The sequence below is a fragment of the Lepisosteus oculatus genome, chromosome 5 (genome assembly GCF_040954835.1).
Source record: "Lepisosteus oculatus isolate fLepOcu1 chromosome 5, fLepOcu1.hap2, whole genome shotgun sequence".
NCBI lineage: Eukaryota > Metazoa > Chordata > Actinopteri > Semionotiformes > Lepisosteidae > Lepisosteus > Lepisosteus oculatus.
In genome coordinates, this window is record NC_090700.1 from 12861427 (window position 1) to 12887733 (window position 26307).

General features: G+C 40.3%; 2 protein-coding genes across 7 annotated transcripts in view; one reads left to right on the top strand and one right to left on the bottom strand.

Annotated features, from left to right (window-relative positions):
- Window positions 1–490: 490 nt before the first annotated feature.
- Window positions 491–16741, top strand: slc6a7 (solute carrier family 6 member 7). Its single transcript, XM_006628144.3, has 15 exons — window positions 491–813; window positions 5167–5392; window positions 7089–7220; window positions 7637–7785; window positions 8356–8420; window positions 8703–8841; window positions 9065–9199; window positions 9949–10052; window positions 10556–10680; window positions 11229–11341; window positions 12171–12308; window positions 13220–13319; window positions 13999–14117; window positions 14332–14505; window positions 14900–16741. Exons 1-15 carry the CDS (start codon window positions 679–681, stop codon window positions 15059–15061), a joined length of 2016 nt encoding a protein of 671 aa, XP_006628207.3. The 5' UTR covers window positions 491–678; the 3' UTR covers window positions 15062–16741.
- Window positions 16742–17593: 852 nt separating this feature from the next.
- Window positions 17594–26307, bottom strand: part of LOC102692673 (stromal interaction molecule 1) — a 54279-nt gene continuing 45565 nt past the window's right edge. For 3 of the 6 annotated variants that reach the window (XM_015341353.2, XM_015341352.2, XM_015341354.2), the window contains exons 12-14: window positions 25812–25892; window positions 23548–23929; window positions 17594–22470 (exon numbers count right to left, since the gene is read on the bottom strand). In XM_015341353.2, the coding sequence (XP_015196839.2) occupies window positions 21906–22470; window positions 23548–23929; window positions 25812–25892 (1028 nt within the window). In that variant the 3' untranslated portion in view covers window positions 17594–21905. The remainder of the gene's footprint in view (window positions 22471–23547; window positions 23930–25811; window positions 25893–26307) is intronic. The other 3 variants (XM_015341355.2, XM_006628145.3, XM_015341356.2) reach the window with 3 other exon arrangements.

A 26307-nucleotide genomic window follows, 5' to 3' on the forward strand; every position in this document is an offset into this window, starting at 1 on the left:
AATTTGTTCTGATAATATGTGAAACATTAACTACCTCCAGCAGACCAATTGGATTGGACAGTTTAGGCTATGCTTGTATGTAATAGCATACGAAAGTCAGAAACTAAATTTTAATGATGGAATTTCAGTCAGTATAGCTGAGAACAAATGAACTGATGTGCTTTTTTACAACACACAAATGTAGCTTCGATTCATAATCCCTTTTTTGTTATTTTTCAAATCAACAACCGAAAGACCTTTACCTTTAATTGCCATACAGCAATAAAATACATTTACCACTTTTTATGTGGCTTTAGTCTTTACGTGGAATTTCGTTTTAAACGGGGGAACCCGTAGCAGAGCGAATCGGCAAGCATGTAAGCCTTAAAAAAAAAACCGACGGGTGGACCAAACATTTATTTCCTGAGTGCATGGTTTTAAAGCACAAAGTAGAGAGAGGTTACCTGATCAGGGGTGTGGTTTCGGGTGCTTTAAGGTGAGCTATTGTACAGAGGCAGCAGGAGAGCTCACGCTACGCTCGCCCGAGTAGTTCCTGACTGGGGCAGACATGATACCTGTTTCTACCTGTCGGCTTTAGAATTAAACACAATTTCAAACTTCGAAAACAAAATTTTCTATTAGTTGGATATTGGATTCATACTAGTCCCCGTTGGAACTGTACCACGATTTCTCTTCTTCATGAAACCCCTACCTGAGCAATGGAACGATCACCCGAAGAAGAGCCTTGATCCCTTAGCGGGGGAGATGCGGGAAAAGGAGCCGAAACAGACGCCAGGAAACGACACGGAGAAAACAACAGCATCACGTCCACAGGTGACCGGGCATGCTCTTGGGTCTTTTAGACACTTATTTGGTAGTGCTCCAGGGATAAATATATAATATCGGTCACCTTTTAGGCTGATTAATACCCAGATAATTACGGATATTGCTAATAATCATGGGTTTATATCTAATATTTCATACTACAGGTAATAATCAGTGAATTCACACCTTTTAAAACAGTTTAAATAGTGGAAGATGTTGAAGGAGGTTATCGCTAAGTGTAACTTGGTCTAAGAATTCCCACTTACGGTACATTCAAAATACGAGTTCTATTGTCAGATGGAAATGCGACAGATTTTCCTTTTGAGAAAAAAATGTAAAACCCTTCTGTTTTTTTTTCCACTTAGCGATGCGATGACCTCATTAGTTAAGAGGTTCGTTTCCTTGTTTTTTTATGTCCTCTTTTAAAAGCTGCGGGCGGCGATTGACAGAACCTGTTGAGCTTCATGCCGCAAAACCAAACGCAAACACAGACGCTTTTAACAAATCTTTTCTCATCCCCTTATGCTTTTACTTTTAAAATTGGAAACGGGTACTGCAAGAAAATCGTATCTTGTTAATTTAATCGCAGGATGGTTATTTTTGCAGGTCACTAGTTTACAGCAATGACTGAACATACTGGTATATGTTATAATGGTGAAGCCTATCATGACTTAATCGAGTAGGCCATCATCCCATCATGCCATCTGAATTAATTCTAATCAGCATCTGATCAACTGATTGAATTGTTGATTGTGTTTTGATAGTTTGGGTGATTTAAAATATTTTTTTAGCTTGTGGCTTAGTATGGATTCCTTTCTGTGAGGTTCCCTTATCAACGCATCCTCTTTTTAGTGCAGTATTTATTATTGCCTTCAGTAATTCCCAAATGAAATGAACAAAACTTTGAAATCTCATGCTTGGAATGCGAATAAAGCAAACGTTTTTTTTAAAAAATAAAATAAAATTGACTTTGCATTTTGTGTAACAGGCTGATGAACACCTTAGCTTTTTTTTTTTGCTATTATTTCATGCCCACTAGTGTCACAACTATTGTCAAGGACTACCTGAGTATTGTAGGAATTTCTGGCAACTTGACAATGATCTTCTTGTGTATCCATACAGGCCCTTAATGACTTTAAATTGATCAGAATCAAACATCAAAATGATATTTTTCAGATTTGTTTTCGGCACTTGTTTTAGGGAAATGTGGTTGCCTTCACTACTCGGCACAGAAAAGAAGTGCTGACCCACAGTCTCTCACCAACAGGAAACGATGCATGTAAACTAACGGCACCCAGAGTGCCATGGCAGACAACAGACAAACTATCTGTCCTAGATCCACAGAAGCATCTACAGTACTTAACCCATCTTATTTGGTACACTCCTGCTATGGCAATTATTATATATATAAAATATTGTTAATTAGAAATGATTGATTTCTATAATGAAAGCCTGCTTGACAATTCTTTGCTATTTTTAACACCGTTAAATGTTTTTAGATGACACACTGGGAATTTCAATTGGGATCACTTGCAGTCACCATAATCAAGTTCAAGTTCAAGTTTATTGTCATTATACTCACATACAGGTATATGGTATAACAAAATGATATTTAGCTAGCTCTCAGATGATATGTAGTACAAAAAACAACAACAATACAATTGTATAATAAAAGAAAGACAGAGACAACAGGCAGTGTGCAAAAATAACAACGGGCAATGTGCACAACAACAAAAAAGTAACAGGTAATGTTCAAAAACAACATCAGATGTGCAAAAACATGCATCAACAGAATGAAATGAATAAGTACAAGAAGGAAAGAGAACACAACCGCAGGTCACTTTCTAATTACTGTTTGCTTTGTGTTTATTTTGTATACTTTTTTAAAATCTCACAGTAGATTTGAAATGAGAAAATGGCTGTTACACTGCTTCTAATGTGTGTCCTAGTGTTATTTTGTATTGGCGATTAGTGATGTTCTGTTCATCTGTGATAATAGTAATGATCCTTTGCTTAGGAACATGTGGCAGCAAAGGCTTATTACACAGCAAATGAGATGGGGAAATTACTTCACTGCCAAACGTTTGTCTAACTTCCTCTGTAATATCTTTTGTTCAGAGGGTGAAATTCAAGATTCTGATGCAAATAGAACATGTGAGGTACAAAACCTTCAGTTCCTGATTTTTTTTAAATGTGAAACTTCCCGTTTTGATTTACAGGCTGAGTGTGTGTGGAAACCGTTGGATATTCATAGAAGCTAAAATTTGACTGTAAGGCGGCAACAGGGCATACACTGTTATTGAGAGGTTTATGGTTACTTTTTAAATGGGTTGAACCTGATTTTGCAGTGGTGAAATGGCTGCCAGAAGATTCTTTCTGTTTTTTTTAGAACCAACCAGTACACGAGAAAAAGTGGACAAATGCAGTTTCTTTCCCGTAAATGAGTTTTTGTGTATTCTGTTTGGTGATTCTTTAGTATGGTACACAGTTGTACTTAATTCATACTGGGGAACATCTGTGGGAGCAGAATTCAGTCCCAAGCCTTTTATAGATTCAGAATATGACATTGATTTATGGTTTCTTACATTGCCTCAGAACAAAGCATTACCATACATTTTCATAATTTTTCTTGACGAACACAGGCAGTTTGTAACTATAAACAAGGGCCTGCTTATAGGCCTGAATTGATATGTACTCCAAAAAGTCCTTTAATTAAGTTGCGCAATTAAGCATCATTAAATGTTATTAATACAGACCCTGGAGTAACTGTAGATTCTCTTGAGAACAAAACACTTGAATTCATGACACGATTTAGGAAGTGTGCTATATAAAATACTGTATATTTACACTAAACTCCCTATATAGTACATATCTACAGTAGGTAGCATACCAAAATGTGATCAATCGAGGACCTCAGAGAAGAAAGTGATCAGTATGTTGTAGAGAGTCAGACTTCAGTTTTATGTCAGGTACACACAGGAGATAAAAAATACCCAAAACAGTTCTAGTAGAACAATCCATTGATGAAATAGTTACATTATATCTCCAAGGAATTTAATGCAAGGACTGGATATGTCAAAAAGAATGTCTTTGAAGTTTAGCAGATTGTGTAACTGGGCCCTGTGACAAAATACAACGCTTTGTACTGTATATTACGTTCCAGTTTTTGAAATGTCTGCCATTGCTGCTGGTTTGAGTGGAGAGTGAGTTTGAGTCAGTGTGTGAGCCATAGATAAGCAGAGGTTAATTCCACACACCTGAAGAAGGTTCAGCAGCTAAACCATTTTTTTCTTCTTCTTTCTGCTTTTTAACATGGAATTAACTTCAGGTTTTTTCTTGTCTGCTGTTATTCCCCAAGTCTCAGTCTTTAGAATAGCTCAGATATTCTGAACCCTTTCAGTGCTTGGATTATTGCGAGCACCATAGTGGAATGTGCTGGTCTCAGTCTCTGCACTGTACCCAGGCAAACAAAAACATTCAATTTAGGATCTCAGGACAGGAAAGGTGATTGAGTAGTTCCTGCTTTTGTTTTTTTTCCCCATGATTTCTTGTGATGCGATATTATTCAATAGTACCGAATCATACTGTACATGGTTACATGTGAACACTTAAGTTTTTTTTGTTCCAGGTGCTCAGGTTTCATCTCATCTCCCAAAGCCATGCAGGTTAATAGGTGTCTGAACTGTCACCGAGTGTTGTGTTCAGTATGTGTGTCCTATAATGGATGTAGCATCCTGTCCAAGTTTCCCTTTCTTCTATTAGCACCCATTATGTCACTTAGATACAATGTCTAACATTTGGATAAAACCAAAACAGAAATTAGTACTTCCTATGTCAAAAATAGCTTGTGAAACCTCTTGGGGAACATGAAATATAAAATAAGTCTGTACAAGTGTCATCTAGATTTGCAATAAGAACAGGAAATGTATATTACTTTTTCCACTGTGTATCATTGTATGGTTCACCACGCCTTTTTGAAAGAATAGCAATTGTCTAATTAATTATACAGTGTTCAATGCACCTAAATCACTTACAGGAACCCTTACATTAGTATTTTGAAAGACCTGTGAAAAGTTAATTGTGTGTTTTTCTTATTAGGAAGACAAGAAGTGTAAACATAGTCTGTTGGTAAATAGTAAAGGTTTATACATTTTAATGAACAAGGCTGTGTTTCAATGGCTCATAACCTTTGAAACCCAAACAGGGTGTTTATGGAAGTGGATTTTGTCAGTCATGTAGTGGAGTTAAGAAGCTTACTATAACACCTGTAATTTAAAAAATGCTGTTTCCACTGCCCTAGATTGACCAAATCTTGTCCACTACTTTCCTGATTTGCTGTTTTTGCTCTTCTCTGCATTTCAGAGCCCGGTGCTGCTGAATGGTGTGTCACTGGTGCATGATGTTGCTGACCCTTCATCCCAGCCTCAGTTTGTGTCTCGGCCCCCCTCTCCATTTCCACCCCCTGATCTCCAACCTCCTAGGGAGCAGTGGGGAGGGAAATACGAGTTCTTGCTCTCCTGTATCGGCTACTGTGTTGGGCTTGGCAATGTCTGGAGGTTCCCCTACCTCTGCTACCGCAATGGAGGAGGTGAGGGTTGGAGAGCTAAATTCCAATTATAGCTTTCATAATGCCTGGTAGTGACGCACAAAAACCCATTGTACTTGTACTTGAAAATGTTTTAGAGTGCGGTGCCTGCCTACAATAATTTGACTCAATATTCAATGGACACAGAAACACTACCAGAACTCTACCAGAGCTACAATTTAAAGCATTTGTTAGGACTGGCATTGATCAGGTTTAGGTTCAAGCTATTCCTCTTTTGTCAGTAATATAACCAGCACAACACTGCAGCACCTGCATAGCTTACTCATGAACTCCAGAGGGATTGTTTTGTTTTGTGTGGCGAGCTTCAGTTGCCATGGCAACAACAGTGTTTTTGAGGCCCTAGGCCTTCCAGACACACCTGTTCTGTGTGTGCTGAATGTTACTCCACAGGTATGCACTTAAAGAAGAACTAATTTTAAAACATCTCCCCTTGGGAAAAAACAATTGGAACAGTTCACTGTTATTCTTAGTTTTCTTTGAAAAAATGTTCAAGACACTCTCTCAAAAAATCAAAAACGACCAAGACAAGAAATGTGTAAATCAGACAATGAACTAGAAATTCTGATACTCTTTTGATTTATGTTTTCCCTTTGTAGAACCAAGGTTTCAGTAAAAATAAAGTTAAATAAGGCTGTTGGAAATGAAGTGTGGTGATACGTGAAATACTAAAACAGCATTTTAACGATAAAAGACAAAACTGACTTCACTTTAACGTATTTAAAATATTTGGAATGTTTTTAAATAAAAGACTTGCTACTTAGTTTTACAGCACTTAATTTTGTAATTCTCTACTCTGACACCAGTTCTGGTGTGTTATATCTGCAATTAAAACATACTCACCACTGAATTATGCTCTTATGCCATAATTAGTGTGCTGCTGTTTCAGAGCAGTGTTGGCGCTAGATTCCATGATGTGTTTACACATGTCTGGCGTGCTTGTCCTACATTCTACCTTGACAAGGAGAATACAGTAGGTGTGACCATTAGACAAAACGTACCAAGCAGTACATGTACATAAGGTATCTTTCCTGCTATAGGGAGCCCATCCCAAAACCGAAACTGCAATATAATGCAAGTCGAGGCAGTTTACTGTTTTCTTTTAAAGATACTTCTGAGATTTCTTTTCAGATTAAGAATCAAGGATTACATTTTTCACACAAATGTATTTCATTCTAAGCGTTTGAAGGACAGATCACTTCTGTTTGTTATTATTCAGATTTTAAAAAATCACTCTTTAATCCTCTGAGTCACAAGTAATTACAACACCTTTATTACTAAATCCTTATAGAAAATATTTATTTCTGGAAAGCAAAAAAAAAACATAATCTTTCACCTCATGCATGTGTGGCATGTAAATGTGATGTTAATTATTGAAATAATCAACATCACTACCATTGATAATTCTACACTATATTTATATTTGTATTTCATTCGGCAGGTGTTCCTTCTGACTGATTTTGAGTATGTTTCAGGGAAATGTTTCCAAATTTGACAAAGTCCAGGGAGTGAGATCCCCTGATTTGAGAAATATCCAAGTAGGACACTCGTTGTATGAGAGACAACTGTGAAAAAGATGGTAACACTGACTTTAGCTTTCTGTGTATTTCCTCCTGTGCATTTTTCTGTGGGACACATTGAATTGTCAGTTAACCCACTGTATGTATTGGTCTTGTTCTAGGTGTATTTCTCATCCCCTATTTTATCATGCTGCTGTTCACTGGAGTGCCTCTGTTTCTCATGGAGCTCAGCCTGGGGCAGTATGGAGCAGCAGGACCCATTACCGTGTGGAAATGCTGTCCCCTACTCAAAGGTAGGATCCATTATTTAAGAATTGGGGGGCTTATTTGATTAGTTTTCTTATGTGGCGTAACTGTCTTCCTTAAACTGCTTAGTTTATAAATTATTAGAACCTTTTCATAATCACACTGTAGTATGTATATCAAAAGCATCCCCTGGTTTCATGTTTGTAAAAGCAGGGCCAAAGCTACCTTTCCTGGTATTCGCTGTCTTCCCTTTTTTGTTGACGAAGCTTACATTTTCACAGTTCACATGTATGGCCTTTAATAACACATGGATTATTCTTAAAGCTAGGCACGCCAGCGAAAGTCATAAAAGGCCTCTTCAGCAGGGACCGTGTCTGTCTGTTTAGGCTCTACTGTGTCTGTTCCTCATTCATCAGTGGTACTCTGATGGCTGTGTTCTTCACCACTTGACTCTCTGCTGCAGGTATTGGCATTGGAATGCTGTGCGTCTCCACCCTAGTCTGTCTGTATTACAATGTGATCATTGCTTGGACCTTCTACTACCTGGGCATGTCCTTCCAGAGTCCCCTGCCCTGGTCCTGCGACGCCATTTCAAATGCTGGCCTGTGTGGTGTAAGTCAGATGTGTCTTATACTGTACTTTGAAGGTTGCCGTTTCTGGGCAATTGGAAATTTGAATTCCCTTAGGCCATAAGTGAAATGGGCTAAGTTCTTGAAACTTTCTAAATTGTCTACATTTAAAAAAAACAAACCCAAAGAGCCAAGGACTGGTTTGGTTTGAGGTTTGAGTTACAATTTTGTTTCATATCTGGGTGTCCTTTTGCAGTGATGACTATAGGTAGGTTAACTGGAATATATGATTTAGATCATAAAACTGACAGAATACGTCAAATTCAGTGTATAGTACTCTGTTGCGATCATGTGGAGAAGAAGAAGGTGCACTGAAGCCCACACTGTGAAACGAATGACTACTCGTTCAAGCCCCTTGCTCACTTGCACTCAGTGCTGTTTTCCCAGTTCCATTATTCTGCCTGATTGGCCAGCAGTGGCACTTAAAGGATGATTAATGTCAAAAATCAGAATCTGGTTTGAAACTTCTACCTTAAGCTGGTGAGCATACACACTACTGTGTGAAGAGTGACCATGTGTGAGAAGATAAGGCCTTTCTCTCCCCTCTCAACAGAACGAAACAAGTGTGAATGGGACGAGAAACGGCAGTACCTTGAGCGCCACAGAAGTGTTCTGGAAGTGAGTTCTGCATGTTTGTGTCCTTCTCTTTCTGATGATCACAGATTACTGCACAGCGCAAGAATCACTAGCATGCTTTGTCTCTCAATAAATATGAGTAGAAATACAATTAGTGTTATATTGGTTTATAGCTGAAGTATTCCCCAAACGTGCCTGGGTATGTAAGAACGGCATCTTTACCAAAGCAAGCTTTTCCAGGTATGCAACTTTGCGTGTCAGTAAAACTTCAGATGTCGTAAATGCTAAGGCCCTGGCTGATCGTTGCCTGTTCTGGCTTTGCAGTGAACAAGTGCTGGGGGTGTCGAATAGCGAGGGCCTGCACGATCCCGGGCCGGTGAGGTGGCAGCTGGCCATCTGTCTGCTGGTCGCCTGGTTCATCATCTTCCTCTGCATGCTGAAGGGCATCCGTAGCTCGGGCAAGGTAAGGGCAGCGGGCCCAAGTATTCACGTTTTACGCATTGTACCTGACTACACCGCAGCCTTCCAAAAAGTGTGGTCAGAGTGGTAATTTGCCCAGTTTAGTTTGGTAGCGCTGCACACTACACAATACACTTGAATGTAATACATGTTATTGGAAAGATGGATATATACATATAATGCATGTCATATTGATGACATTATTTCCTGTTGCTCTTAAATGGCAGGTTGTGTATGTGACGGCCACTTTCCCCTACTTTGTGTTGATCGTGTTGATTATCCGTGGTGCCACACTGGAGGGTTCCCTGCAAGGGGTGGCCTTCTACCTCACACCCGACTGGGAGCGCCTCGCCAGCGCACAGGTTTGCTGTCTGTTCTGTAGCTGAAAAGCTGCTCAACACATTTGTCTTTTCCCGAATTGATTTCTGCAAATCTAGACTTGCTGGGGTATCTTAATCCACACCAAACAAACTTCAGTATGTCTGCAATTCATCAGCCAAAATCCTGACCCGGTTGGGACCATCACATTACTCCTGTCCTGGAGTCCTTGCACTGGCTTCCTATCAGGTTTTGTGTTGACTTCAAAATCCTCTTGCTCGCCTATAAGGCTCTACAAGGCTTGGCTATTCAGTACATATCTGACTTATCTTCCTCCTCCCCATCTTGCAACCCTCATTCACCTGATTCTGCTTGACCCCCAAGTTCACTTACACTCTATGGGTGACAGGGTCTTTTCTTGTCGGACCCCAAAACTCTGGAATTTTATCCCCAAGGATATCAGAGAGTCACTTTCCCTGAGTACTTTCAAACCCAGGCTGAAAAACTTCCTGTTAGGAATGGCATTTACTTAATTGGTTCTGTCACCCTCTTCTGCATTCAAAACACTTGTTTATAATTGTGCTAATTATGTTGCCTCTTCTCCTGCATAACTAACAAACAACTCTTTATTTTCATTTAATAAATCTGCATCCAGTGATTTAGTTTGTGAGAAGGATTGGGACAACAGGGTTACCCAGATTAAGATCTGCCTGCACACAAGTAACAGTATTGCCATGGGTTTATTTTGCTGTCAATACTATAAAAGAATACAGACTGATCTTTGACCTGACAGGTGTGGAATGATGCGGCGTCACAGATTTTCTATTCACTGGGGATAGGTGTGGGAGGGCTTCTCTCCATGGCATCCTACAACAAGTTTGATAACAACGTCATCAGGTAAGTAGTTGTTGTTTTTTTTCAAATGCAAGAAAAATTATTTAGCAAAACAAAATGACTTAAAAAGATGAGTGCCTAAGGTTAACATTCTCAGAAGTAAATCTTATCGCCTTTAACCGATAACATTATAAGATTTGTTTCTTCAGATTGTTTGGCAAAACCCATGAACATTTCCAGTTGCGCGTGCTTGCGGGTATAAATCTTTGAATTGAAATAAATGGATTGCTTTCTTTCCTTCTTCAAACGTCTTTCAGCTAAGCGGGCTTACATTCGAATGTAATGAGTTAATATTTCTCCAAGTTATTTAAGTAAACTGGAAAGTACAAAGATCTAAAAACGGATTCTAAAAATAAACCATAGTTTTAATGTTATTATCCCAATTTTATAAACGTATAAGGAAGTAAACAAAAACAATATGGACAACGACATCCTTCCCAGCATGCCGGGGCTCACACCCTGCAGACCTGCCCTGTTTCAATGTGTCAATGGCTGTCTTGTTCCAGGGACACTCTGGTCATTACCATTGGAAACTGCAGCACCAGTTTCTTTGCTGGCTTTGCAATATTTTCCATTCTGGGACACATGGCCTGGAGGAAGAATGTGCCAGTTGGAAAAGTGGCAGATACAGGTAAGTGTGGAAGAATTCATGTTATTTTTAACCCCCCACATAGTAAAGCAGTGGTTAATGTTTTGTAAAGGAGCTGGAAGGCAGAGAAGGCAAATATTTTTTTGAGGCAATCTCCCCCACAAATATATGGTTGTCTTCAGAGAAAGAAAACTCGTGGTCCTATTTTAACACAGATCAGGCTTTTCAGGACAAATATAATGCTTTAAAAATATAAACCTACAGGTGCTGGAATAATGAAATCATGTATGGTTCAGCTATGTTCACTCCAACATAACTGCATAACTGTAAGCATCACAGTCAACATCACTGTTGGGTACAAGGGTTTCAGGTTTCTCTTAGTTTAATCCATCATAAAGATCACAGACTCCTCTTTTAAAACATAAAGCTTAACTGTCTGTTGTAATGACAGAAAAATCGCCATAAATATTATGAGCCCAGATATCTATTAATCTGATATTCATGTAATATCTTTACTGAAAACCAGATTTTAAGATTTTTTTTTTTTTAATTGGGTGTAACTCACATTTTCCTCGATTTTTATTCTGCAGGCCCAGGGTTGGCATTTGTGGCCTACCCAGAAGCCCTTGCGCTTCTGCCTGGCTCCGTCTTCTGGTCCATTCTCTTCTTCCTCATGCTGTTTATGTTGGGCGTGGACACTCTGGTAAGATGACCACAGTCCACTTACATAGGAGTCTTGGTTTTCAGTCGTGTCTTGTCTCTCCCCGTAGAGTTTATCACATTCTTGAAGCTGAATGCATGTAATTTATTGTGTATATCACTGGGAAAATTGGAAATGGGAAATAACCAGTGTCATACAGTTTTCACTAAAGATGAGGATATCTTTCTTGAGGTTAAAAGAATTTCTCTTACTGCCATAATAATAATAATAATAATAATAATAATAATAATAATAATAATAATACAAGTGAATAAAAAGTAAAAGGAGAAAAAAATAAACAAGAGCATACATGGTTTTTCAGATATGGGGCAACCTACATCTACAAAGATCTACGTAGACCTTGCTAAAAAGGAAAGTTTTAAGTTTATATTTGAAATGAGTCAAATAAGTTGTCTCTCATAGAGTCTGAGGAAGGTCTATAATCCACAGTTTTAGTGGATTATCTGGGATACAATATGAATAGGTTCTACACTTTTATTTGCAGATTCTTGCTTTAGGTGCTTTATCTTGGTCTGCTTTCAGTGCAGTAGTAAGTAAAAGTCCACACCTGTCCCAGTTTTGGTAGCACTAAGCAGATGAGGTAATATTTGCAGAGGCACCTCTAAACTGGCGACCATTTTAACAGCTAGATGGAGTAGAGCAATAGAACTTAAGAATCATGGTCAAAGGAACAACAAACCTGTTCAAAGAAGGACTTCAGCCTTCTAACCTTGACTCCCAAACCCTAACTACTGCTCCATGCTGCCCCCTCAGTGCTGTTGTGTCATTTGTTAAATAACCAGCTCACATTGCTAGCAACTGTCTATTGCAGTTTGGAAACATGGAGGGCATCACCACTGCGATCCTAGATGAATTTCCAAAGCTGAGGGGAAGTGTGAAGTACAAGACTCTCTTCCTGGCTGCGCTCTGCTTTGGATTCTACCTGATGGGGCTGCTGCTGATCACAGATGTGAGTGTAACGGATGGCTGAAGGGAATTGTGTTTGGGATGAAACAAATATATCTGAAAGGATTTGCTTCGCCACAGTTACATTCCGCGGAATCTTTGTTCTTGTACTGAATTATCTGGAGGTGAAAACCAGTTCTAAGCCATTTTGTTACATTTTGCTTTCATCAGTTTCCTAAGAGATTGCTTGGAGGTATATTCTTTTAGCTCTATTTATAGTCCACAACTGATTTCAAAACAAGCCGCCTGAGCCATTACAATTATTTTGAATATTGAGAGTAAATGTAGTTCTATTACTGGAGTGAATGTCCCACATGCTGAGGTAATATATGGTATCTTTAACCCTAAATCATGGACCAAAGGAACAAAAGCCATACTTTCTACAGCTTTTGTATTTTCTACAGGAAAAATGTAGATTTACTAGATTTGATAGCCCAGTTTTGGGGTGGTTTTGCTTTGTTCATGGTCTATGGATCAAGCGTGTTTTGCAAGTCATCAGTACCTTTGTAGGTTCAAGAAGGGATCTGTGTCAGTGTTTGCGGGCTGCAGAGGATCAAGTAAAGATTAGTTTCATGCTGAAAAATTGTAAGAATTTTTACTTTTTCATGTGGAATCAATCAATATCTTGATGTTCCTGGGAAACTACTGTGTTACTAAAATTCCACTCTCAAAATTGCTTTCAAACTTTCTCATGCAAGTGGTAGTCTACGACTATGATTATATCTCCTAAAATGTATGCCTTTGCAGTTCTACCCTTAGGATACTAGCGGCCTGCCCTATGCTTTCTCATGTGGAGAGATACTAAAATATTTCGCTCATGTCTTGTGCTATAGAATGTCTTGCTATCTCTTGTGCCTAATGAGGATCAGGTGTTTCTATGTGTCTGATGGTTCTTGTGTTGCTTGTTGTCCTCAGGGAGGTATTTATTGGTTCACCCTCATCGACTCCTTCAGCACCAGCTTCGGCCTCATTATCATCACTCTCTTCATGTGCATCGGCATCTCGTTTTTCTACGGTGAGCCCCGCTGACTCCTCTCCCAGCTCTCCTTCTCGATCTGAACTTGCCTCTCAACTGCGGCTTTTCCTTTTCGATGCCAGTTTCTTCTTTGGGTGGATGACCACAGCCTTTCAGTGTGTTTGCCATCTGTATACTCACTGAAGTATACTGAGACACAGCTTTCACTTCCAGTTACAGTATATATCCAACTAATCCCTAGCAGTTCAGCCAATTCCTAATTGATGCAACAAAGAGACAAACTTGGATGGGTTACATCCATGAATAAACCGGTAGTTAAAGCAGAATCCTGACCTAGATCTTTTTTTTCTCAAACGCTCCATTCCTAGATTACAAAATAGCATTCGAGGAAACGTAGTTATAGATCTCTGATGTATAATTAAAATCACATTGGTTCCAGCTGGGTGTCATTCGTAATTTTCAAAAATCATTTTGTTTAGGAGTCCAGATTTTCAATGCGGTTATTGGTAATAATCATTAAAGCTGGTGGCACGGTTAAATGGAAATGATAGGCAGATAAAGAATTTCAAGCGTCTGAATTCGTGTTTTTTATGTGGTTTGGCAAACACGTGATGAAGCCCAGACTAGCTCCCTTCTCAGACTCCAGTGCCTATTTCTGCCGTCTGTATGCTATTCCATATAGGAAGGAGGTGTTTGAAGACTTTCTTTGCCTTTGCAGGTGTGAACCAGTTCTGCCAGGACATTATTGATATGATCTGCCGCTGTCCTCCATGGTGCAGTAAAGTACTCTTCTACTTCAAGGCATGCTGGGTATTCTGCACACCCTTTCTCTTACTGGTAAGAGCTGTAACACAGGTTCCTGTGGCCTTGTTCTTCTCTTGTTGTCAGATTGATTTAGTGTTTTGTTCAGGAATATCAGTTCCCTTTCTGCAATCAGAATCAGAATCCAAAGTTTGCTCTCAAAAAATCTGTTGATTAGACCATAGCTTGAGAACACATTTACAGATGTTTGCAGATTTTTGCTCATTTAACCCCCATGTTGTGATTTCAGTTTATCCTGACGTACATTTTCATTGAGATGTACAACACGCCTCTCCACTACGGTGACTACCTTTACCCGCGCTGGGGCAAAGCCTTGGGGGTGTGCATGGGGGCAGCCTGCTGCTTCCAGATCCCTATCTGGGCTGTTGTGGCCATCGCCAAGGAGTCGGGAACACTGCGGGATGTGAGTCAAGCTGTGATCTTCAGCTCTGGCAGGGTGGTGGGGGGAGAGCCGTGAGGCTTTCTGACTGAAATGTTTTAGTTGTTTCAGCCATTGATGTCCTGGGAGCTGCTAAACATCACAAATGTCACAAATGCGTTTGCCAAAGCTGATCAATTTAGGAGGAAGCTTTACACAATTTTTTACAATTTCCCTTTGGGATCAATAAAGTCTTATCTATCATATGTTTAGTACGTGGGCAAAAACTTAGTTTAGCTTTGCCCACCTACACCTCTTTGGGTTTCAGTAGTTCTGGGGGAAAAAATTAGGTTCCCAGTGATATTCTTGTTTATGCTCTGTGCCAAGCCTGCTTTCCCGGAGCCATTGTTACTGACGGCTTCTTTCTGTCCTGCTACAGAGGTTCAGGAAAGCTATCCGGCCACTCAACTCCTGGAGGGTGAATAACCTGAACACCGGGCAGCGGGTGATGCCGGAGATGGTGGAGGCGCCGTTCACGGTCAACCTCACGGACGCTGACTTCACTGCCCAGACATGGGAAAGACGGACAAGCGAGGCATAATGCTTATTATACTGCCACCGTGTGGCGGAAGGAGTTAAGGACAAAGGATTGGCTCTCAATGTGCCCAGGAGGCACACTGGCCTTGCTCCACTCATGTAACTTGACAAAGGAAAAAGCACCTCAGGCTTTTGCTCCAGTTTACCTGATACTGTTCTGATATAAAAGCTACCCGTGTCTCATCAGAAAAGAACTCTCATCAGGGAAGAATGATTGGATCAGGCGTTCTTGCATTTTCAAAGGGATGTGTCTATTTCTGTATTTTTGCTGTTCTGTTTTTAAACTTCAGTTTATGCTATCATAAAACTGGTTAATCGGGGGTATGTTAAGCTGTTTGTGGTTTGAGAGAAAAAGTCACTAACCTCTCGCTACTTTCAGTTGGCAGTCATGGTCTTCATATTCATCAGTTAGACATGTCTGGGTCACACCTAGCTTTTATTAAAAAGAATAAGAGTTGTATCCAATTGACACAGAAATGTTGGAGGATATGACTGGAAAAAATAGTTTGCAGCTGGATTAGATGGAAACAAGAGAAACCACGATCATGGTAACAACACAACTCCTTTAGCTACAACAGGGAAAGGACTTTAGCAGCCAGTATTTACAGTATATTAGCAGCCAATTACCAAGATCCTGACTCACTGGAACTTGCTGAGAAAAGCCCTGTAAGTGAAATGTTACTAAGGACACCAGAGTAAAAGGTTTTTGTTATTTTTTTTTTTAATGCTCTTACAGTTCCTGAATTAAAACAAATTGTATCTGTAGCAGCTGGATACATCTCATGAAATGAAGCTGAAACGCAAGCATACGGGTTCGTTTTTGTTCGATCTAGTGCAATGGAAAATGCATTTCTGACATCTTGCAGTGTGATATTTAAGCTAGTCTTACCCTGTTACAATGTTGCACGGAGGAGGTCTGAAAGGTGTGTAGAAAGACTACTTTGTAAAGAGGGGTTTCAGCAGGATGGGTAATTTCCAGGATTTAGCAGAGTGACCAGATTAGGAAGAAAATGGTTTAGAGTGAGTACAAGTTGAGAGCAGATAAGAGACATGAGTTAGAAATTCTACATGCACTCTAGTTTTGTCAAGATTTGGTGTGGGTTAGCACAAGTAGTAAATCATATTAACCTGAAACAGTATTTGTCTTCTGGTCAGCTGCAGGGGTCCATGTTGAATTTTATAAACATCTATCTGAAGGCTATGTTTTTAGTTTGAGGCATAGCTTCTTTTTCAAGAGGAATGAAACAGGATAAGGCTTTAGTAACATTAATGATTTTACCCAACAGGTCCCATTATGCACAATAGTTGCTGTTGCACAAAGGATTTGGTTAATTTTTAAGATGAGCTTGATGCAATTCATAGACAAAAAGCTAAGCACAAACAATCCATCAAAGGTTGAAAGATTCAAAGCTGTATTGAACAGGAAATGCTGTTATGCTTTAGACTATCATCATGTCACAGGCCAGTTAGATATTGTGGATTGCTTAAGCTGGAAAACTAACAATGTCATTGGTGCAGAGTAGCAGTTTATCATGCTAAAAATGATAAACCAGTCAACACTTTGACATTTCTGTATTTAAATGATTATTATCTGCACACTTCGGTGATATGACAATGTTTTGTGAGAAAATAAAATTGTTATAATGTAACTTTATATACTTCCCAATAAAGTGTTAACTATGAAGTGATGCTTAAATATAGGCAGTACATTGTATTGCTATAATTTGTTGATCAGAATTTGAAAGAAATGAATTTGAATTTATAAACTACAACCTAACGACAAGGCAGTGCTAGATCATATTTTTTATATGAATAAGCATATTAATTAAAAAGCAAATGGTCACGCAAAAAACTTTCTAGGCACCATGAATACAATGTTTGATGGTTTTCAGGTCAGTGTTTTTAGTTGCGGGATGGCAACACTTTTTTGTTGAAGAGGTAGGGTTGAACTGCTCCAGTGTCTCGCAATTTACAAATGTTAGATCTGCACATCTTCCGAGAATTCGGTATTTAATAAAAATTAAGCTCAGCTCGTCCATTTTAATTATATTCAACAGATCTCAGACACCACGTTTTGTCATACGAGTGTTAGACAAAATACAACCAAGGTATGGCTGTAGGCTTAACTATTAAAATGTTTTAAATTGTCTATGGGCCTGAGAGAATTTTGTTATTTCTACGTACAGTTTTACTGTTTTCATCCTTTATGAACCTGGGCCAGTAACCAGAGAGCAGTTTTTCTCAGTCTCCAATGTTTTCATGATTAGGAGCACCTAATCTTAAACACCTTTTACAGCTAAAGCAATAAAACATTTTTCAAGTTGTCCTTAGTTCTGGTCAGCAAAATTCATAGCAAGCTGCTGGAGCAATCTATACTGACAACAGGATTAAAGAATGTACTAGCCAACTACTTGAAAAGCATAAAACTGCAAGAACTTCAGAACCCGCTTTCGGCATTACTCTATGTTTGTACCTATTTGTCAATCGACACTTCATTTGAATATTTCAGTAGCGCAAAGCAAAATAAAAAGCACAATTTCATTCAAAATAGTTTATTGCTTTCATGCAGGAGTGCCATGAGGATCTGGAGAAGAGAAGTCCAGAATCTTACAAGAAGATGCAAAACTTTTTTTTTCTGTACAAAGATATAGTTTCTCATTAACAGAAGCTGAAAAAGTGTTTTTAAAGGGTTTTTTTTCCCCGTTTTTGTCGAGAGGGGCAAGAGGGGAAGAATAGGTCTTATCCTCCTATTGGTCTCCCCCCCTAACCCGTCCAGCTGTCACAGAGGCTGCATGCATGGACAAAGAGCATCAACAGTTAACGGGACAGACAGATGGACAAAGACCATCTGACAGCATTATCATGTTACAAGTTCTTCGTGCAAAAGTGGTACAAATGACATTTTATAAATTGCCACTGTTACAGTTTATACCTTTGTAAAAACAGGAAGATATTAATTAAAAATATGAGCAATTTTTTGTTTTGCCTTTCACCAGAAACCATGATCATCCAGATGAAAAATGGTCACTTTTTGTTACGACTCCACAGTTAAGCACTGTGCAGAAAATCTCTTTTCAGCAAACAGGTCGTGCCCAGTGAAGAACCCTGCTTTGGTTTCCACATTTAAATGGAGTGCAAGTTAGCACTGAAGGCAACATTTGAGGAACTTCATGAACTCAAAAGGCACAGTACCACCCCTTGCTTAAGTGTATGTTAGAAATGACCATTTCCTGTCAGGGCCTGTATACTGTAGTCAGTGCAATGCGCTTAATGTAAAGGATCTGCCATAAGTATGTGTATATATAGACATGCAACTCACTGTGTGTGTCGGATTGCCAGAGGAATCTCAGTCGGTAAATCAGAGGCATTCTAGCCCCACATTTGAGAATCCAATTGCAGCAGCTCGATGTGCAAGACATGACATACTGTATACGAGCATGTCCAGGGTACATTTCTGTGCTTGTGTCCATCTCTGGAAAGAGACTTGGAAAGCTTCTTGAAGTGTTTACAAAAGAGAGTCTTGGTCTGGGTCACAATCAAAACGCCCAGGACATTCTTTTATGAAAAGACCAAAAAAGGCGTGTTATGACCAAGCCTTTAGTCACACCATGGGCCATATGCTCACTTTTTCTCTATAGTAATTGTCAGCTTGTGTTCCAGTTTGTGAGTTAATGGCAAACAGGTACAATTTTACATATCTTACGACAAATCTGTTAGAAAGCGGAGAGGGTGAGCTGAGTTTAATTAGTAGTACACCCACTCCCTTGTTCGCACACTGCTGACTGTCTACTCAGTCTGCCCCTAATTTAGCACTTCAGAACAGCCAAGATCAAGTTCAGGTGCCGACAGGCTTAATTGGTACAGCTGCAAACGTACCGATCGAGTTACTGGGCAGCTCTGCAACAGTGACGCACATTTAAACTATGCACATTTCTTTTACACAACACGCTTTTCATGTAGGGCAGGGACATCAGCTGCAGTTACAAGGACTATTAATCCAAAGAAATGTTAGCAAATTCATGACTATTTTCATTTTCCCCACACCACCTAGTGCATGTAACACTGGGGTCAAATACGCACCATGACAGACTTCAAAGCCACGTGAGTGAAAAGACATTCGAGTAATGCTGCCTCCACTCAGCATGCATTCACTTAATGATCTCAGATCTAACAACTTTTGAGTGGCCATCTGGCCCCTGATTCATCTTGACCCGCGCTACCTGAAGAGAGTCATTAGAGAAAATGTGTTTTAGGATTTGATTGTACCCTGGAAAGCTTATAGAAGAGAAAGGAAGCATACTACAAACAAAAAGCACCTCATTATCAATCCCTCTGGAACCCAGCAGGCTGGTTCTAGATCCACTCGGTGTAGGATACAGGTGACAGAACTCGGAGAACATGGAGATGTACGATTAAAATCAGTATCTGAAGTATAAAACTTTACTACATTGTGAACAATATTTAGCCTAGTTCCAACTCCTTTATATCACCCTTGTTTATAGAAGTACCCACATTTTCCTCCCCCTTCCCTTATTTGTTAGTTCTTTCAAGCCGCTGAACCCAGACTGAGAAAAATAGTTTCCTCTCTGGTATCCCTTTGTGTGTTTATATCCACAATGAAATATGTTATGAAGCTCTAATTGTTTTGACCACAGCAATCTTTGTTTTGATTTCAAGAAAAAACAAATATGTGGCCAACCACGGGCTATGTTAACAGATTATTTTTTTCTTTTAGGGGAACTTACTTGAAACATTTTAAAAGAAAGACTTTTGTATTAATTCGGGAAGTTTTTTAACACCTTCGATTTTCTATAAGCAATTATACTTTTATTGATACAGCTTGCATATACATAAGATATATGTATATTGGCAGAGTTGACTGCTTTTGTGTGGGCATGCTTTTCCAGGATATTTTTTTTCACTTTTTGTCCTGTACAAATGATCTGTATCTTTATAGATCTATCATAGGACTGCTAGACAATTTAGTCGGGTCGTCATCACTAAAGGATGGAGGCATTTAACATGAACCAAAAAAAAAAATCCCAGTTGTAACTAATTCCCCAAAATTAAAATTCCCAGTTACAGCATTACTCAATTTCAAATCATGTTTCCTATATTGAGTACATAGACATACTCCACTCCATTACAATCAGGTGAAATACCATCAGGTAATCATTAAAGTAATAGTCAACATTGATACTGAACAAGGTTTGGGCTTTCAAAAATACTCAAGAAAACACAGCTCCATTGAGAGGCACTTTTGAACTCAATGCCAGCAGAGAATAGGCTGCTGCTCAATCACACATCGGAATTATTTAATGGACTGAAGAGGGTTTTCAATGATCACCCTTCTCACTGCACTTGTCATCTGAGCCCTTGGCAAGAAACACGTCGTGATTCATCTGTGAGGTCCAATAATGTTGACTGCAGGAAGATGCAGAATTATCTAAAGACCAAGCATGAGCAGTAGCTGTTCTATACTTGCTGGAAGGAGCCCAGTCAACACCGCACAGTACTTCAGTATATCCCAGTACAGAGTCTTAAACCTAATGGGTTAAAGATTGACAGAACAGTCTCTTTTCACAACAGAGCTCTAATCCCAACTCTGATCCCAATAATAGTTTCTTTGCTACTGGTTTCAAAAAGGCAGCAGTGAATTCTCAAACCTTTCCAAAGAATGGTTTCTGTGTTTGAGGAGAGGGGAGAAATAAAAATGTTTCCAAAAGTGCTCTTGCTTTTCATGAAGGAGATGAGCTTCTTCTGACCATGTTAACCTCAAACTTTGCATCACTCTTTGAAAGCAAGAGGTACTCAAAAGCGCATGATTTAGGAGTTAGATTTCAGGCATGCATAGAAGAGTTAAGAGCAAACAGCGGAGCAGTTTCAGTTGTTAATAAGTTCCTGCATCACGGACCCCTGGGCTTTGACTGGATAGAGCTGCTGTGGTCAGGAGTGCTATCAGTAGGGCTTGGTGGTAAATTCAGGCAGTAGTTTTCAGCCAGAGGGACAGGAAAGAGTCCAGTTTTTGAAGACAAAGAAACACTGCCTGTTGTTCATAATGAGAAGACCATCATCATTTGAAGACCTGTCTTGACTTGAAAGTGATCCCCTGGAACTTTTTTAAGCAGTCCCACATTCTTTCCAAATACAAGTCATTCCAGGACAGAGAGATTATGGTCCATAGTGATGAGCAGATTCATCAGAATTCAGCACTGGGACATTCAAGGAGCTATTTTAACAGCAACATTCAGCCCTTTGAAATGTGATTTTCCTCATCTTTTAAAAATTTAGTAGCTCGGTTAGCACTCTTCTTCACTGATTAATGGATTGCCTAAGCCACCATCATGTTTGCTTCTCGGTAATTAAAACATATACTAAAGGGAAGAAAATCATTGCAAGATCTCGTGCTGATTGCAAAGCGGAAAAAGGACAAGAACCTAGCAAACATCGAATAGCGTTAAAATTTCAATCAAACAAATATGAAGACATGCAAACTAAAAACATTTAATAAAAAATTAAATCACAGAGTAGGATTTTCATTAAAAGACTGGCACCGTTTCCTGCAGAATAAATAGCGCTTTACATGTGCAACCCACTTGACCCCTATCTTTTTAATTACAAAACAAGAAATAACAAAAAAAAATATATCCTTAAATTGCTGGTTGCTCCCACAGTTCCTCGGAAAAAGAAGTACCTGTAAAAGACAACTGTCAGTGCCATTAGAAATCGGCACACAGGTCTTTAAAAAAAAATGAGACATTCCCGCTCTTTGAAAAAAAAAAAACACTAATAAAACAAAGACAAAAACCAAAAACCCCTCCTCCGTGTTGCCATGTGCCAGCAGGACGTTACTTCTTCTGCTTCTTGAAGATCTTGAAGGTGTGTTTCTTGCGGCTGGCGGTGGAGTCGGTCTCTTCGCCCGTGGAACCACTGTCTTCCTCTAGGGGGCTCTTTTTGCTGGAGAGCTGAGGGATGCGGCTGCTTTTGCCTGCTCCGCTCCCGGGCCTCGTATCCGCCGACGGGGAGGGCGTGTCGGGGTCGGTGGAGGTGGGGCTGAGCGAGCGCGAGGACTCGGACTGCGACAGCCCGGCGAGCGCGCTGTTGATCTCCCCCAGGCTGGCCGACTTCTCCATGCCGTGGGCGTACATCTTCTTCATCACCAGGGGGCTGTCCCCCAGGCACTCCGCCCACTGCACTCCCTCCTGGAGGCGGTTCCCCCCGTTGGGAGTGAGGCCGTGCAGGGCGGCCGGCTCGTCCCCGCGGGGGCCGCCGCCGCCGCCGCTGCCGCCGTGGAGGAGGGATGTAGGCTTCAAGGGGTGGCCCTTCGAGCCATAAGACATGGACAGCCGCTGCTGCTGCTCGCTCGGCTGAGACAGGGACAGGGACGAATCGGAGTCCGACCGATTAAGATCCCTGGGAAAGAAAGTGACAGCGAGTCATCTCTGGATTGCGGAAACTCAGCTGTTCACATTCGCGGTATGGTAAGACAATGTAAACTGATGTTTGTTGGGGGAAAAAGGATGGTTTCAAAAGAGTTTCAGTTCCGTGGGTTTCAATATTTATGAAATGAAAAGGGAACCATCTCAATTCTCAAAGCGAATGATATGCCAACAAAACATGGCAAGACAAAGCCATCAGGGCAACTTAGTATTGGAGGGGTCAGAAGCAATTCATAGTGCTTTTTCAAAGGGGATATTTAGCCCAGTCAAAGCAAGCAGAGCAGGTTGGGAAAAAAAGTGGCCATATCACAACCACCTCTAATTTTATACACGTGTCAAAGCACACTGAATTTTAATTGCTTTGGTAAGAACATTATGCTACAGGATTCCCATTCCAGGTACAGTATTGCCAAATTACTGTAATTGTGAAAGCAAGTTGGCAGGAAAGCATGGACAAACTCCCAGTGGAGTTTAGGTTAAAAGATAGAAGTACAATATAAAACTCAAAGTGCCATAAAGATGCTCTTATGAAATATACTTAAAGATCTGTTGATAGTTTAGTTTAGAAAAGCAGAAGTAGCAATACTGCTACAAATAGAAATGGCACGACGATTAAGGACTATTTAAAGATCGGCATGCTTTTCTTGCAGGCAGCATAGATATTTGTAACTCCACACTAGTTAGTACGTCAGGCAGTTTGGGGGGTGGGTGGGAACACAACAGAGAGAGGAGGTACAGAACAGGAGCTTTTAGAAAGTGGGAAGCAGTAGTGCAAATCGGTAATGAGTGTGGCAATGGGGGGATACAAGATGTTCAGTAAATCGGTCATTAAAAGGCTGAGTAATCAGGGCAACAGAGCAATACAGAATTCACACACAAAAGGTGATTAAGCACTACAAAAAAAGCCAGAAGAAGAAAAATGTGATTAGAGGACAGGGTGGAATAAAAAAAACTGGTCAAAAGAAAAGGCACACACAAGCAGTGAACAAAAAGCAGAAGGAAGCAGCACCCAGCACGCGCGTGTAGAGACGGAGACAAAGTGCAGGGCTACCCGAAGCTCCCAGATCGCTGGCGCAACCCCGAGGTGACGTCCGGAGGAGGGAGGTCAGGGATGGTGTCCATGGGCTGGAAATGAGGGGAGTGATGGAGCAAGGTGGAGTGAGGGGCAGACGAGCCACCAGAAGACGAGGAAGAGGAGGAGCAAATGATGGAAGGGTGAGAAACGGCAGACGACAGAGGGGCAGCGCCTCCGAAAGCCTCAAACTGCCCGAAGGAGAGACTGCGCCCCTGCCTCAGGGCTGCCTTCGATTTCACGGGGTAGGAGCTGCCCTCTCCCTGGTGCCCTGCCACAAAACTGCCCTCTACCAACCTCTGAGAGCCCATGGCCAGCTGAGGATCAATGTGGCGTTGCCGTAGCGACATCATACTGGGAGCTGCAGACAGAGAGGTGCACAGTCAATAGGTCTTGTGTTATCTGGGGATGTGACTGAGAATTAGAAAGACAATTTAAAATGAGCGCCTAGGTACCAAGACAAATGTTTTACCTCCAAAGGGTTCTCAAACCAGCATTAGTGTGATCAGAAACCTAACCCAAAAGAGGAATCAAAACATTTCAGGACAGCCTAATCTATTCATCACAAATATCGTTCACAGAGTTATATGTATTAGTCTGATATTTTAATTCAGATATCCTGTCAGAAAGTATATGAGAAACAGAGCTTAACCTAAATAATTGAATGGTTGTGCTGATACTTTGAAGATTTAATAACAAACCCAAGGCTTATGCTGTGTTTTCAGGATGTTTACCAGAAAAACATCAAGATGCCCTTATTTTGGTACTGTTTTTAGATTGGAATATGATGGGAACATCGATATTCAGAACATACAACACATACAGTATAAGAGCTGTTGTAAGATAATGTTATCTAATTGATTACGTCACAAGGTATATGAATTAAAATTTTTAAAAAGTGCTAATTGATGGGCTTTATTTTGGGAAAACATATAACAGAGCAAATTGTTTAAGTAATGTGTTTTGTAGCTACCTAAAGTGATCTGTCAACCCTTGAAATAGTACTGATGCAAAATGAATTGTTAATCTCAGTTTAAAACCAGAACTGGTGACATTTACAACATTATGGTAATGCGCAGTTCCTTATGCAAATATTACGCAAAGATGTGGCAAGAACTCGAAGGCGTGTTCAAAGTAATCTTATCAAAAATGTCCACCCCAAAATTCTTAGCTTTGAGTGAATTGTTGGTATTGGCATACAGACGTCTAATATAAAGCAAGAGTAATGGGCACTGCTATGGTTCACGTCAACATTACTGGGTACATCGCTGTCCACATTATCACAATCGTTAAGTGAACATCACAAAGAATGCAAGGTGAATTGGTACAGTTACAGCTGCTGGAATCACCAAGTGAAGTCATGTATATATCCAACACATATTGCTTATGACTTCCTGCTTCAATTACAACCATATCTTTTTTTTCCTGAAAGACATCATAATAACACCTTGACGAATCAATTTACAGTTGACCCGCAAACTTGAGTGTGCTCTCAAGTTACACGGTCGGCTCCGGCAAATAAAAACGATTTAAAAAATGCTGTACTCTTTGAAAAAATATCAAGCACACCTATGAATGCTAATTAGTGAGCGTATACTGGCATCTTATTTTTATTTACTGTTTTTATACTTTTATTTAATATCTTGCATTACTGTAAGAGGTTAGGAGGCTTTTTTTTTTATAAGGTTTATAGGGTAAAATGTGATTACACGAGAATTTGGCTTTACTAATCCCTAAACCCAGAGTAAATTACGAGTCAACTGTATATACAGTATTTAGATCAATGCTTTAAAATCTACATTGTGTGACTAGTCAGTGACATTCTCTAGGCCAGAACGAAAATAGAGCTCAGTTCTCACAGGAAGCCCCAATGCAAAGGAAAGGAGAAAGGATTGCCCCAAACCCAGTCAGTCTTGCCAACCCAGTAAGCTAATAAAAACCAGACAGTGCCCATGTTTTTAGAGAAGACCGCAGCCATGATGGTTAGTTGCAGAGCTGAAAAACAAGGCATGCTCTGGTGAGTTTCAGAGCTGGAAAGAAAAAGGCCATCTCCACTGATTAGTAGGCCGAGCCGAAAAGCCTGCCTCCCCACCCCAACCGCAAGAGCTCTCAGAACTACTAGGACCTTCCAGACTCCAACGGACTACGTGCTCTTTTGAGTCTGCGCAGGAGTGTCGCCAGGAAAAATAAAAGAGGTGATGCTTGCTTAGGGGTGGAGTGAAAGACAAGAACGACGAGCGAACCGGAATATTTCCACAGGGAGTGGTTGTCCGAGCTGACGGACCAGGGGTCGCTCGCTTGATGGTTCATTAGCCAGACGGCATCTGGATTCAGCCAATCACAGGGCAGGAGGGATGGGAGGCAGGAGGAGAGAGGGTTTTTGTTAATGTGGTGGGTTGAAACCCCTCAGGGTCATACAGCACTGCAGTCACTAGTCCTGCGTAACAACTGTAGTTTTCTGAAGTCCTTTTGTTGCGTGGTAGCTCGTCTCCATTTAGCTACTCCAGTTAGGGATGCCTTGATGTTACAGTTCTAAAGTATTATCAACATACTGAAAGTTTTTATGTTGAAAGCAGGCAGATGTTCCAGCTTTTCTAATCCGAAACCCCACACTCAACAAGCAGCATTCAGAAGGCTGATTTTTTTGCAACCACGCCCTTCTAGGAATGGGAGAACTCTTGACATCTCTTGGTCCACATGAGGAAGATCAAACACCTGACGCAGCCGTAGTGACAGGCA